Genomic DNA, 16,716 nt, shown 5'->3' with positions numbered 1-16,716 from the left:
AACGTAAATGTGCAGAATCGGGGGATCTCCCGGAATACCATTCTGTAGTCCCAAAGTAAATATGCAGTACAGGGGGAACTCCCGGAATACCGTTTCGTAGTCCCAAAGTAAATATGCAGTACAGGGGGATCTCCCGGAATACCGTTCCATAGTCACAAAGTAAATATACAGTACAGGGGGATCTCCCGGAATACCGTTCTGTAGTCCCAAAGTAAATATGCAGCTAAACAATAGAATTCAATAGTCACGGCACGAAATTCTACAGTTTAACCTAAGTACCAGTTAAGGAAAGATAGGTAAATTCACTAAACATGTTGCACGTAGTTCAAGTAAACAGTTAAGGCAAGTAGACATGCTATTCTAATCTAGCAGGATACTACGCATGCTGATGAAACTCAAATAAGAAAGAAATCAGGTTATTACTTAGTAGAAAAATTGGGTTTTTTCACAATTAGCCCGTGTACATACTCGTCACCTCATATACATGATGCTTATATATCAAAAACAGTACAAATCCTATGGGGAGTTCCCCATACAAAGTTAGGCAAGCCACTTACCTCGAACCAAACTCAATCAATCGGTCAAAATGCCTTTCCCACGAATATATGGTTCTGAATGCCCCAAATCTAGCCCAAATTAATTACATATCATAAATGCAACCATAATAGACTCATCTAATTAATGAAATCAATACTTTAATAAAAATTCCAAAATTCGCCATATAATGTCGACCCGGACCCACGTCTCGGAATCGGGTAAAAGTCATAAAATACGAACACTTATTCACTCACGAGTTCACTCGGGTAGGGAATTTTCCCCCATTTTCCCAACTTTTCAATCAAAAATCGAAATTAAATGGAGGAAACAACTATAGATTAATGAAATACAACCAAAAATGAGTTAGGAATCGTTACCTCAAAGCTCTCTCTGAAAATCCATAAAAAATAGCCAATTCCCGAGCCCAAAATGTTAAAAATGAGTAAAAATCGTGAACCCTTGCATTTAAGTGTTCTGTCCAGACATCTCGCACCTGCGGATGCTCTCTCCTTCGCATATGCGCCTAGTTTCCCGCATCTGCAACTCTCACAGGTGCGGAAAAATCTTCGCACATGCGGTTCCTGCCCAGCTCCTTTTTGGCCGCATATGAGGCTCCTCCTTCACTTCTGCGGGCTCGCACCTGCGGTTCCCACTCCACAGGTGCGGTTACACCAGTCGCAACAACACTTCAGCAGCAAATTCCTAACTCCAATCAAGCCTCTAACCACCAAAAACCACCGCGAGGCCCTCGGGACCTCAATCAAACATACCAACAAGTCTTATAACCCGATAAGAAATTAGTCGAATCCTCAAACCACATCAAATAGTGCTAAAATCACAAATCATCCTCCGATTCAAACTTAAAGAACTTGAAACACTAAATTCGACGATGCTGAAACACCCCCAACCCACGTCCGATTGACCCCAAATTTTGCACACAAGTCATTCAATATTATGGACCTACTCCAACTTTCGGAATCGGAAAATGACCCCGATATCAAAATTTCAATTACCGGTCAAAATCTCCAAAAATTAGATTTTCACCATTTCAAGCCTAAATGAGCTACAAACCTCCAAAACATAATCTTGACATGCCTCTAAGTCCAAAATCATCCAACGGAGCTAGCGGAATTGACGGAACTCCATTCCGAAGTTGTCTTCACACTGTTCCGACTACGGTCCAAAACTTAAGGGTTAACCCTCCATTTAGGGACTAAGTGTCCCAAAACATTCCAAACACCAAAACGAACCCTTCCGGCAAGTTACAATAGCAGAAATAGATATGGGAGAAGCCGTTAATAGGGGATCGGGGCTATAACTTTCAAAACGACATGCCGGGTCGTTAAAAAATCATAAACAAGTAACACACCATTTATTCTTGAAATACTTTTTCCCAAAAAGGGCAATACACAATTTCAACTCACGAATATGTAAAAATGGAGAACACACCGAAACTACTTGCAAAGCATATCATTAGTTAAAACAACCACAAACGAGCATCACTTGAGTGCATAAGCTTTTAGGCAATTCTATTTTTGAAGTCAATTTCGGAATAGTTGAATCAAAGCTTATTTCATAATCTTTCTCACATCATCTCATTTCTTTGGCACCATTGACCACAAGTATAATTTTCACACTTGGCACGTTGGCCACACTTTATATCCCCAATTCATTTATTTCACTTCCAACCATCTTTATAGATTATCAAAAATAAGACATTTCCAATCAAGACTTTAGGTACACATATGAGCAATTAAGAGTCTTAAGCATATTGAAATATTCTCACACAATTTGGCATCATAACAATTATTTGAAAGACGACTCAAAAACATAGCATTTTAATACACATATCATTCTTGAACACATCCACAAAGGATAATATAATGTGATAGGAACATTCTGAACATATTTTGAATACACAATTCCCGACACTTTACTTATTCGGGAAAATCGAATTTATTGGGAACAACTTAGAAAGGAACTAGAGACAACCATACTTGAAACATACGGGAACACCATGGAATTCAATTCTAAGAGAATAGGTTAGCCAACATACCTCGCTTTGAGCTTTTCTTAAATTACTACAATGTTCCGTAAATCATAGCAATCCCAATCTATTTTGAGACATAACAATATTGAACACAAATTAGGAAGATATTCATTGTTTCGGCTCATTTGAGCATTTCATCAAACACTTGGTGTGCAAATTTGCCTACAAGGTTCTTCTACAAGATTTCCTTCACTTCACAATCCAATCTTTACCCATTTTAGCTCAACAATATTCCCACAAACCTTATATGTACGTACATGTATACATAATACTCTCACACCCAAGAATCATACTCTTCATTGCCTACTTTTAATCCAAATCCCGAATTTTAGGGCTAGGGAGTAGAATCTTACCTATTAGATGAAGATCTTGTGATTGGTTTCCTTCATTCTTGAAGATTAGAGCAAGAATGGATGATTAGCATGCTTGGTCTTCTCTCTCTCTCTCTCTAAAATAACTCTCTCCTCTCTCTAAAATATCATATTTTACCTTGTAAAATGACCCCCTAAGTCCTTATATCAAAATAGGGTCGAATAAAACAATTTCAAAAAATAACCCCCAAAGTCAATTATGTGGTGCAATTATGTGGTAGCATAATCAATTATGTGGTAGCATAATCGATTATGTGGGCAGCAGAATCAATTATTTGGTAGCAGAATCGATTATGTGGGTAGAATAATCAATTATGTGATATGGCATAATGAATTATGGGATAGCAGAATGGTTTTTTCAACATTTGTCCGTCTCTGCTCCACTTTGCGATGCTTATGCGGTCAGCGGAACCGTTCTACGGTTGCAAAATTGACCGCAGAGCTAGCCTTTGGGAATTTTTTCATAACTTCTTGTAGGAGTGTCCAAATGACGAACGGTTTAAAGCGTTAGAAACTAGACTCGACGATATTTCATTTTAAAGGTTGTCTGTCACATAACTCCTTGTATATATGTAGATATGCTCGTTCTAAGTTTGGTCTTATGCGTACTCATTTGGAACTTTAGTCTATCATGTAATTTCCAACTTGACTTAGACTTAAGTCTCTCCTTAGACCCCACATCACATATAATATTAATAGTCTTCGTCTGCACACAAAATAATATAATTAGCGCACATCAACTTTCTTAATAGCGCTTAAGTACTTCGAAACTTTTTTCCGGGGTGTTACACTCTCCCCCACTTAAGAACATTCATCCTCGAATGTTTCACAACTCACTTCTAAGAATACAGTTATCCTTCTACCTCCAACCATTATACAAAGGCACTTATGACTACATCGATATCATACTTCCTTTCCAAAATTTCAACTTACTTATGGCCCTATAAATTTGGCTATCTTTACAAATTCATAAAAATTTCGGTAGAGTTTCCCCTGTTACTGGGCCTATCCACCTGTCAGAGAATAATCAAAATCACCCTATCAACACATCCACAACTCGACAAAGTATCACAATGTATATCAACAACACTAATCTCAACATTACAGGCATTATATTATCAAGAGTGATATTTGGACATGACATGCACATATTTAAATCATAACACATAGAAAGTACCTTTCAAATCACAACCACTTGCTATACAACCAAGCATAAACACTTTCTATCCACAACACTTTCGTCCTTCAAAGTGACCTTCTCGACTCACAGAATTTGCCATAACACATTAATGGAGGCAATGTCAACTCCCATACTTATCTAACAAGGATGACAAAAAGATACCCCTCATAAGCCAATTATCCATTAACTTCACCTTTGCTAGCTTCCACCGGAACGATAGACAAAGGATTTCCAGCTACCTTCTTAGACATAGACACATGAAACACCGGGTACATAGAGTACAATAATAGGGAAACATCATATTCATAGTTTGGCCTATTTCCTTCAAGATTTCATAAGGCCTAATGAGACTACATATACTTTATCTTTATTATCAATTCACATAACATCCTCATGGAGAAAATATTGAGAATAATCCATTCACTTTCTTCAATTCTAAATCTCAGCGCCGAACACCCAAACTAAGCCTTTGGCGATCTCCAACAATTAGTCTAAGATGTGCTAGCTTGAATATGACCACAAAATTTCCTATCCAATATATTTTATCATAGGATGACACTTCTACTTTGACATGTGACATATGGGAGGCATAATCGGAAGGATAAAGACATTAGCGTCAATTATTCTTGGAAGACTAAGAGTCATAAAAAGGACAACAACAATTGTTTCATTCCATATATGCCTTGTTCGGCAATAGTAATCCTCAAAGAGAAATGTCCAAGTACATGACACTAGTCGTCTCCTAGAGTGTAGAGAAAATCAGTTCAACTCGAAATAAGAGTATTTTGGCACCCCTAAGGTGATATGCGTTTCAAAATGCATGAAATTGCATTATGCTCTTAACATTAACTGACACAAGGAATCTATGTCACAAGCCAATGGGGATGAAAAAGAAGTTCAACACTTTTGAGATTATTATCATTCTCACAACTTAACCTTTGCCAATAGATGATCCTATATAAGAGGACTAGAGATAAGATGAATTTGTCTTTCGAATCAATATGCTCATCATATGTGCTAGAATCTGAAACATTCACCTGAAGTTGGGAGGTAAAGGTTGATGTAAGGCTACTTACTGCGAAATGATCTAAGTGAACATAAATGTCATACTGAGTTGGGAAAACAAAAAGATCTTCCCGTGACGAATTTGTGAAAATCTCAAATTTCCCAGAAACTTTTATGCGGACAAGTGGCCCCTTTTAATTGATAGCTAGACATATAATAGGTATTGAGATATGCTCTTATGTTACTAGACAGTCAAATGGATTCATGATAATTATCAAAAAGGAGTAAAGTGATTGTTCCAATCATAGGAGCCACATACACCGGAGAGAAAAAGAGTGGCTCAAGAAGGATCTCAACACTAGGCTGCTTTACATTAGATATGATACCCCATAGGCAAATATTATGACGGTGCGTGCATAGGCACAAGTGAGCAGCTGTTATCCATTTGAATAAAAAGGTCTTGTAAGAAATTTGTCAGGTATAGCCCCTTGTTGAGAATTTAGGGAAACAGTGGGAAGTATTAACCTAGGGTTGTAATTCATTCCAAGGAAATCATTATAGAACTCAATTCCTCAAGAGGTTGTCCATAAGAGGATATGTGATAGAGTGGCTTCATGAATAATATGTCTCGTTTAGAAAGTAAGGACATGCAATGTTTTTTGATTCAACATCTTGTTAAGACCGTGTTTATGAAGGCTCCTCAATATGGATGTACATATACAACAAGGAAAATAATTCGGTGTTCACAGTGAGGTAGCAAGGAGTGACTTACTTAATGACTTTAGATTGACAGGGCGGTACCTTAATTTGATACCCCTCTACTCCAAATCCAAAACATACATTATTATCATAGTGACATACCCCCCGAATGACATCTCATACACTTCACACAACGAGGACGGGGTCCGCTAAACTCACTCGCCCCACCGAACTGATATTTCCCCATATTCTTCATCCAGGACCCATGACGGAATTAACAATCTTTGTACTACCACGTTGTATGGGATTTTGGAATTGCCCAAATCTATCACACCAAACACGCTCCTGAGCATACTCACAACACGATGCAAAGTGTGCCCGTCCATATATCGGGCAGACTGGGATGGGCATACCCAACCTAAGGGCATTTGTTTTTCTTGTGCCCCCTCTTTCCATAACCATAACATATCTTATTAAGAATCATCCAACATAAACCCGAGTGGATAAACCCGAGTGGCTCTTCTTTCATATCAAACATTCTGGCTTATTGATGCCAATATTCGTCTTTTCATTTCTTAGGTGCTCTCACCACATAATCCAGTGGCGTGGTAACATCCTAGGACTCTACTAGACATGGCTCCGAGACATCCAAGGACACTTTAAAACCTTAGGTTCTGATATCAAGTTTGTCACGCCCCGAACTCGGGGAGAGCGACCGGCGCTCAACCGAGTGAACACGGCCGATCAAGACTATTATATTTCCTTCTACCCCAACTCATCCATTAATAAAGAGCAGATGTTCTCCATTAACCAAACATTGAAAACATTTCATTAACAACTCCCATTTCATATCCATTAGCAGCTTCATTTATAATTTCCAAAATATTATAAATTTATAGATATAATGAAAAAGATGTTTGCTGAATACCAACATTTATAGTTCAATTCCCCACATCAAACACCACCCACAACCTGTCTATGGAGCCTCTAAGTACAACAGAAGAGTAACATGGAAATGTAGGCAAAAAGGCACCCGCTATACCTTAAAGCAAAATGTACAACTCAAATGACATTAGGCCCGGAATAGAGTAGGTCTCACCAAAACCTGCTAAATATAGAATAACTGCTAACGAGGACCAAAGTTGCCCGTTGATGAACCACCTGCATCCATTGAAGATGCAGAGCCCCCGACAAAAGAGATGTTAGTACATATGGAATAGTACTAGTATGTAAAACTAACTAACCTCTTTCAAAGTAATCAACAATCAACAATCAATGATATCCAAATGTCCAAGTTAAAACATAACAATGTCCAAAATACGAAGATAATATTATATATTTTTGGTTGGGAAATCTTTAGCACCGATATACCAGTGTTCACAATACCACTGTTCAAAATACCAATACCACCGTAATTTTAGCACGGAGTCCGATCATGACCCGATCGGCTAGGCCGTCTCATCTGAGATATCAACCACAATCACAATTTCAATTATAATTTCCAGCACAATCACCACCATGTGTGCGGCATGGTATCCAATCCCAACCCGATCAGCTTGGCCATCTCACCACAATTCCATGTGGATCGACATCATCATTTTCTATAAATCATCTCATCCCAATTAAGGGGAATAATTTTATCACATTAATCTTATTCCAAATAAGGGGAAGAATCACAATCTACTCATACAACGGCACGTGTAGTTTCAGGGTTAGGTTATTTCAACCTACCCTTCCTCGGTGACTATCGATACTCCCAAAAATATTATTTTTGTTTTTGCACACAAAGGTAACATAGGTACAAATGCATTTACCTCATAACCTTTCATACCGTATATAGCCTCACTGACACTTTCAACAACTTTCAACATCATTATTTCATTGGCTCTCTTGGACATACATATGGTTCTTCATTCATGGCACAATGGTCGTATTTCATATTTCACACTTTCATTTCTTCCCTTTCATGGATCATCATTATATATATTAACAAATAGAATATTCCGTAAATCACAATTTTAGGTTCATTAGTAATAAAGTCTTTAAACACAATGGATTTCTTTCCAAAAAATAGAGTAAAATGATTGGCAATCGAAGCTCAAGTTAAAATCATAAACAAGTAACACATCATTTATTCTTGTAATACTTTTTCCCAAAAAGGGTAATACACAATTTCAACTCATGAATATGTAAGAACGCAAAGCATATCGAAACTACTTACAAAGCATAGCATTAGTTAAAATAGCCAAATATGAGCATCACTTGAGTTCATAAGCTTTTAGGCAATTCTATTTTTGAAGTCAATTTTGGAACAGTTGAATCAAAACTCATTTCATAATCTTTCTCACGTCATTTCATTTCATTGGCACAATTGGCCACAAGTATAACTTTAACTCTTGGTATGTTGGCCACACTTTATATCCCCAATTCACTTATTTCACTTCCAACAATCTTTATAGATTATCAACAATAAGACATTTCCAATCAAGACTTTTGGTACACAAATGGGCAATTAAGAGTCTTAAGCATATTGAGATTTTCTCACACAATTTGGCATCATAACCTTCATTTGAAACATGACTTAAAGGACTATAGCATTTTAATACAAATATCATTCTTGAACACATTCCCAAAGGATAACATAATGTGATAGGAACATTCGGAACACATTTTGAATACATAATTCTCGAGACTTTTCTTATTCGGGATAATCGAATTTATTGGGAACAACTCGGAAGAAAGAATAAGGAAATTGAGACAACCATACTTGAAACGTACGGGAACACCATGGAATTCAATTCTAAGAGAGTAATTTAGCCAACATTCCTCGCTTTGAGCTTTCCTTAAATTACTACAATGTTCTGGAAATTCTAGCAATCCCAATCTACTTTGAGATAAATTAGGAAGATATTCATGGTTTCGGCTCATTTGAGCATTTCATCAAACACTTGGTGTGCAAATTTGCCTACAAGGTTCTTCTACAAGATTTCCTTCACTTCACAATCCAATCTTTACCCATTTCAACTCAACAATATTCCCACAAACCTTATTTGTACGTACATATATACATAATACTCTCACACCCAAGAATCATACTCTTCATTGCCTACTTTTAATCCAAATCCCGAAATTTAGGGCTAGGGAGTAGAATCTTACCTATTAGATGAAGATCTTGTGATTGGCTTCCTTGATTCTTGAAGATTGGGGCAAGAATGGATGATTAGCATGCTTCTCTGTCTAAAATAGCTCTATCCTCTCTCTAAAATGTCATATTTTACCTAGTAAAATTACCCCCTAAGTCCTTATATCAAAATAGGGTCGGATAAGAAAATTTCCAAAAATGACCCCCGAAGTCAATTATGTGGTGCAATTATGTGGTAGCATAATCAATTATGTGGGCAGCATGATCAATTATTTGGTAGCAGAATCGATTATGTGGGCAGCATAATCAATTATTCGATAGCATAATGGTTTTTTCAAATGTCTGTCTCTGCTCGACTTTGCGATTCTTATGCGGTCCGCGGAACCGTTCTACGGTCGCGTAATTGATCATAGAGCCAGACTTTGGGAATGTGTTCTTAACTTCTTGTAGGAGTGTCCAAATGACGAACGGTTTGAAGCGTTAGAAACTAGACTCGAAGATATTTCATTTGATAGGTTGTCCATCACATAACCCCTTTATATATATATGTAGATATGCTCGTCCAAAGTTTGGTCTTGTGCGTACTCATTTGGAATTTTAGTCTATCATGTAATTTCCAACTTGACTTAGACTTATGGCTCTCCTTAGACCCCACATCACTTATAATATGCCTCGTACACTTATTATCATATCCAATTGATATCCATCATATTAATAGTCCTCATCTGCATACAAAATAATATAATTAGCGCACATCAATTTTCTTAATAGCGCTTAAGTACTTCGAAATTTTTTTCCGGGGTGTTACAAAAGTGAAATAAAAATACATGAAATAAGCATAAGGAGTTACATTGCATCACATTACCGTTGTTGTGTGCAAACCGATCGAATCATATCTATCCACATAGGGGTATTCATCGAGCCATAATGCTCGGCTCACTAATCACATGTGCATCAACATAAAGCACGGTAGAGTGCGCAAAATATAACTGTGGGAAGATGATTATGCATAAACAACACTGAGAAAGACAAGCACAATTATGGCACCATGAGCAAATCAACATCACAACGACCATCTCGCCCATAACTCCATAAGGCCACAGCGGAATTACAATATGCGTGCGAATAATCATGTAACCCTCACAACCCGTCATAGCATAAGGGAGAAACATATAACATAGACCAAGGCGCGAATAACATCCATTCCGCCCGATAATATACTTGTGGTAACAGCTGCGCAAGAGCAGGAAAATCTGATCCGATATAGAACACAGTTTCTCGTTAGGCTCAAAAATAATCCCCAAACCCAATCCCAATCATTCCCAAATAGGTAAATAACCTTCCAAAAGTCGATATCAACCTTTCCATAACACATACCATCAATCATCCAATCCTTAATATTTCTTCACAATTCGCAATCAAGGAATAGTCTGCCAATGAGAATATCCAGTCTCTGAACCTCGTGAATACGAGAATCTCCATATCCAATCTAAACACCGCTACTTAAATGGCTGATACGTCACTCATAACCCATCACCTTAAAGAAAACTACACATAAGTCAAACACAATGCACCTGCCAACATGTGCACTCTCCTCCGGTGACATCAAATAGTGCCAGCATTCTCCTAAACACCTGAAATCGTCCGTGCCATCAAGAACTCATATCCTCTCCTTCAAAACTAAACCGCAACCTTGAACTCACAACTTTCAACCCCACATGGCGCACTGCCACTAACATGCTAACTCGTAAAAAATTACGAAAATCTCATAATCAATTCTGAACCGCCAACAAGTTGAACATATCATCAGCCGAGAACCTTTCATTTAACTCAATCTAGGAAAACATCACCACATGCAACATAGGTTCTATACTTGTAGAAAACATCAACTCCGGTCCTGGCCATAACCATGGTGAATCCTTCGAAACTCATTAACACATAATCGAGTCATAAGAACCTATCTCTTCTAACTCAACCGAGCCACATAGACTGCTAACTCAAAAGTAACTCAATCCCACATGCTCACTCTGAAGGAACCTTCTGCAAATCCGAAAGTGTTTCTTGCACCTCTCCAATATTGCCATGTAGAATCATTCATGACATAGAAATACTGCAGGTCTGATTACCATTCGCCCGATCTCAATCCCTATTCATTTACCAATTCATAAGTCCTTAAATGCCACATATGATTTGTAACTCATCAGAACCTTCTCGACAATCACTCACCTTACTATGATCTTCAATACACAGCCATTACGCACCGAGCAACTCGTGCTTCACCAGCACATGACTATTCAAAGAAACAGTCGATCAACCCCTCAGCCTGGAAGCTGACACAACGCATGACCCTGCAATCTGATTGTCAATAGCAGACTCCCCCACTTAGCTCAAAGCCATATAACACCTCATTGGTAAACCAAAGTACTATATCTCCATAGTTTCCCTGATCTCGCATGGCTATTTAGCTGAATACTTCAAAAACTCGCAATACTGGTAGTAGAACACTCCGAAGACTCTGCCAAGCACTTACCCATCCTTTCAATAGTCATCACGCAAGAGATAACCCACCGGCTGTACTCAAATCGACGCCTTACCTTGAACCCACCATAATCACAACAACTAGGCCACCAACCAGTCTTTCCAAGTTCGTGCTTACCAATCAAATATAACAACCCACCTCATACCACAAATGAATGAATGAATGAAAGATTTATTATTGCATCCACTCCCAAGACTAGACAGCACATCGCGATGATAACCAAGCATTCATAGCCCTTGGTAATCCATCTGCAACATCACAAACCGTCAGCACATAGCAAATACCGAGTGCACAACATTCCATATGAACAAATTAGAAGAATCAAAATCGTATGTTTCAAGTTGAATTAAGGCCGTGCAATAAGGAAAGAAAAAAGGGAAATTTTTTTGAATGTCCTGTAGCCTCCCGAAGATAGGTATGGACGTCAACATACCGATCCGCAAGAATCTACTAAACACTTACTCATGACTCGTCGAACCTATGAACCTAGTACTCTGATACCAACTTGTCACAACCGAAAATTCACTAGTCATGATGGCATATAACCCAACATGTTAGGTCAGCCAATTAACAGTTAACAAAATTCTAATAAAATAAAGGTGACCAACAAATGATATATCCGGATTCCATACAATATCCCAAGGACCGGTAGTATAAATTATGAGCTACTAAGATTGGATTATTGCAAAAAAAATTGATATGAAATAAATACAACTTATGTTTGAAATGTACATAAACAGAATTCAACTTTAAAACTACCCAGGGACAAGTGGTAGCAACATTTGGAAGGCACGAACATCCTCAGAGTCAGCTATTTTCATCCACCGCAGCTCCACTCCAAGATATGTATATAAGATGCAGAAGTGTAGTATGAGTACAACTGACCCTATGTACTCAATACGTATCTTGATTAACCTCGATGAAGTAGTGATGAGGCTTTTTATTTAAAAAAAACTTACTGATATAACCTGTGCAGTAGACTAGAAATAAAACAATACTAGAACATAACAAAAATGAGTACAAGAAATAAATATGCGTAGCATTAAATGATTACTAGAAGAAATCACAATTAATGTTCCTCAATATCACGACCAATCCTTTCCTTAGAGCGATAACCAAAAAACCACGGTAGTAAATCCACAATTTTCATAGTGTGAGAAATGACCCAAGATATCAAATCAAATGGCACAACAACACCCTTCGTGCATTTACCTCATCCCCGCCAAATATGCATATTACAGTACTAACCAGGTGAAAGAAATACCAAATAATGGTAATGACAAAGTAGAAAATATACAAGTAGCAATAATGAAGAAGGCAGTACATATGGACCACGGTAACAGACTAGGTAGAAGGGATAGAAGTAATGATAGCAATTAGGAAAGAAGAACATAAATTTCATTAACTAACATGGTAGAAGGCATATATGCAGATATAACAAACAAGAGGGGAAGCATGATCTTTATGAGCTAACAAATAGAAGTCATGAATAACTAACATAATAGAAAGCTTATATGAAAGTCCAACAAATGAGAAGCAGCATGGATGTAGATATGACAACAAGAAGGAAAGCATAATATTTGCAAGTTAAACAGATAGAAGGCATAAACAACAAAGCAACAATTGAGATAGAGGACAAACAGAGAACAACAACGACAAGTCACATAAAAAATATAGGTGCAACAGTAAGAGCTCAAGGTATAGTCATAAATGTATACCGAAGGAAAAGATATCACAACATAATGCATGTCCCTCGTCCTCTCCTACACGAAAACACTCGTCGTTCCATGAACACATAATAATATAAAAATATGATATTATAAATAAAATGGCACGGCATACTGCATTGATAAATATTTCTTGCACATACTACACTTGGCACAAAAAACTCTCTCCGTACTATTATAGTCTTTCAATCATAACGGTAACCTTCTACGCGCGACACTGTCACGCTCCACCCTATGGCACCGTCGGACGGAGTCCAATCGGCGCGTACTGGTAACCAAATTAACCCACCTGTCATGACGATTCCACATAATGAAGGAAATGCAAAAAAAAAAAAAAAAAAAAAAAAAACCTACGCAACCAATATAACCACTGCCACCACAACTCAGACTACCAATGCCTTCCATCCTAGAGAATCGGTAATAGCGAGACAGACTACGCATAATGGGATCCCAGCAGTGATTTTTTAGGCCTCGGATTATTATGGAATTATGGCGGGTGATGAATGTAAGCTAACAATTGTAGGCGGATTATTGAAGCCTCGTCCCGAAATTGAAAGAATTAGATCAACCTTTAGAGAACTTTTTTAGATTAAGGGTTCCACCAAAATTGGAGTGTACGATAACTACAATGTGTTTATTGATTTTACTAATGAAGACGATTTCAACTCTATATGGTTCAGAAGGGTGATTGAAATTTGAGGGCTACAAATATGGTTACAAAAATGGTCGCCGAATTTCAAACCGGATGAAGACATTTCTATTATACCAGTATGGGTGCTTTTACACGGTATTCCATTCAATATGCATACACGGCATTATGTCAAATAAGTTATTAGCAATTTTGGGACTCATTTAGCTCGAGACGCTGCTACTTTTGGTAAACCTAGGCCAAGCATGGCTAAAATCAGAGTTGAAATAGATCTAACAAAAACCTCTACCAGATAGTGTTTGGGAAGGTTCGGAAAATGAGAACTCTCCTTTGAAAGGATACACGCAAAAGATAGAGTATGAGAACATTCTGAAGTATTGCAAACACTGTAGGAAACTTGGCCACAATATGATTTAGTGCAGAGTACTTGAAAAAAAAGAGAATCACATAAACTACAATGGTGAACGACAATGAGATGAAGGAGACACAATTACAAGCAGGGGAAGGGAGTTGTAGAAGCAAGGAGGATGTTAGGAATGACAATGATAAGCAAGAAATAGTGATTTTTGAGTCACCGGGTGTTGTGGAAAAGAACACGACAAAGATTTTCAATCAAGAATTCAACATACAAAAGAATCATAACAAAACAAAAAAGATGAAAAATCAGGAGGTGCTCTATCATGTGCAGGCAGATGAGGTGATGGAGGAAAAAAGGGATCTGCCAGCGTTACAACAAAGAACTACAATTAGATTCAATAGGAAAAAGAAGAAGAAAACCAAAAGGAAAAGCATGCCCAAAAAAAAGAGTAAAGTTAGTTACAAACCAGTCCTTTTCCAAAATAATTTTGGAGCAAAAACATATTTCAGAGAATACATATCTCCACAGAATTTCATAGCATCCAGCGTGCAAGGAAGCCAACAAAATAAAGAGAATGATGTTAATACAAATAAGTCCAACAACAAGGTGGAGAATGGAATGGAAAAGAACAATGGGGACAAGGTGAGGACAGAAAGTATGAGCAGCAATAATACTGATCATATTCATAATATTGATGAAGACAAAATCAATGATCAGAATTCGTCAACAAACAAAGAATACCAAGACAAGAGACAAGACGATTTGAATAAATATAGAATATCCACTAGTCTATCCTCAAGAGTCAAGAATGAACAAGCAATTCAGTTAGTGGTGGAGTTATTTGGTGATCAATCAGCAGGAATACCTACACAACCACCTGACAAAATTGAGAAACAAGTAGCACACCAAAGTGAATCTGCAGATTCTTCCCAAACAGAAACTTTGAGCGGCACCAATATTGATGAATGTCAACAAACACAACATACAGGAAATGAAGACAAATAAGACAATACCCAAGAAATAAAAGGAGTATCTCAACAGGGAAGGAAAGGAAAGAAGACAAATGTTATCCCATGATTAGTACAATGTTTTGGTATATAAGGGGGGTAAGATCCAAAAAGGCTATTCACAGACTTAAGCATCTTATCCACATCAACAAAATAATGTTTGCTGCTATTATTGAACCTTTTGTTGATATGAATAAGATTGAAGGCTATAGGAAATTTCTTGGCTTTCAATATTGCAAGGCAAATATAAATGGCAAGATCTGGTGCTTTTGGAGTTACTTTGATCAATTTGAGATAATTGCTAATGAAGAACAACAACTGAGTATCAACTTTAAAGAGACTGCAGAAGAGAAAGGAATTGTGATCACCACGGTATATGCTAAATGCACTTCTGTCGAGAGAAGAGATCATTGGAGCAATTTTGAATATTTGAATGATATCATTGATGGACCTTGGTGCGTGGGAGGAGTTTTCAATGTGATTATGGATTCAGATGAAAAATTTGGGGGTAGACCTCATAGAGCTCGTAGGAGATTTGACTTCATCAACACTATGGAGAATTGTGGGCTAGCTGATATTGGCTTTATTGGTTTAAAGTTCACATGGTGAAATAATAGAAGGCCAAAAAAAAGGATTTGAAAAAGACTTGATAGGGTATTGATCAATGATCAATGGGCTCAAATTTTCAATCTAATGTTGTCAAGCACTCTACTTATGAAATATCCCAATGAGCAGGTGGATAACATTAAGTACTTCAGATTTTTAAATTGTTGGACTGATCAACAGGGCTTTCATGAGGTGGTACAAGAAGTATGGGATATGAAGGTAGATGGGAATGCAATGTGGAGGCTTCAGAGCAAGTTGAATGCTTTAAGTAAGAGGTTTAGTAAGTGGTCCAGAGATATCATAGGTCATGTCAATGAGCAAGTTCCGACTTGGGAGGCTAAAATGCAGCTACTAGAAGATATTGATCAGGACAACAATACAGATCAAGGAAGAGAAGAGCTCAATAAGGGACATACTGAATATATTAAATGGCTTGGTATGCAAGAATCCCTATTGAGACAAAAAAAAACTAAGATAAGATGGTTTAAAGATGGTGACTGCAGTAGCAAGTATTTTCATAGTGTCCTAAGGGAAAAAAAGGAAGAAACTTCACTTATACAGAATCAAGAACCACCAGAATAGATGGATTTAGTGGGATGATAAAATTGCCCGCGCTGCAGTTAAGCATTTTAAATAGAGATTCAAAATGGTTCAAGATACTATGAATGATAGATTGTTGGATTGTATTCCCAGGATGGTAATGAGATTTTGAACATAATGCCTGATTATCTTCAGATTAGGGAAGCAATTTTCAGTTTGAGTGCTGACAGTAGTGCTAGACCTGATGGCTATAATGGTAATTTTTTTCAAAATTGTTCAGATATTATTAAAGAGGATGTGATTGCC

General features: G+C 37.4%; 1 protein-coding gene across 1 annotated transcript; it reads left to right on the top strand.

Annotated features, from left to right (window-relative positions):
* Nucleotides 1-15,957: 15,957 nt before the first annotated feature.
* LOC107768758 (uncharacterized) lies at nt 15,958-16,452 on the top strand. Its single transcript, XM_016587905.2, has one exon. The coding sequence runs from the start codon at nt 15,958-15,960 to the stop codon at nt 16,450-16,452; it is 495 nt and encodes a 164-aa protein (XP_016443391.2).
* The last annotated feature ends 264 nt before the right edge of the window (nt 16,453-16,716 follow it).

Source organism: Nicotiana tabacum, chromosome 4 (genome assembly GCF_000715075.1).
Source record: "Nicotiana tabacum cultivar K326 chromosome 4, ASM71507v2, whole genome shotgun sequence".
NCBI lineage: Eukaryota > Viridiplantae > Streptophyta > Magnoliopsida > Solanales > Solanaceae > Nicotiana > Nicotiana tabacum.
Note: the sequence above shows the minus strand (reverse complement) of the source record. Positions and strands in the feature narration are given on the sequence as shown.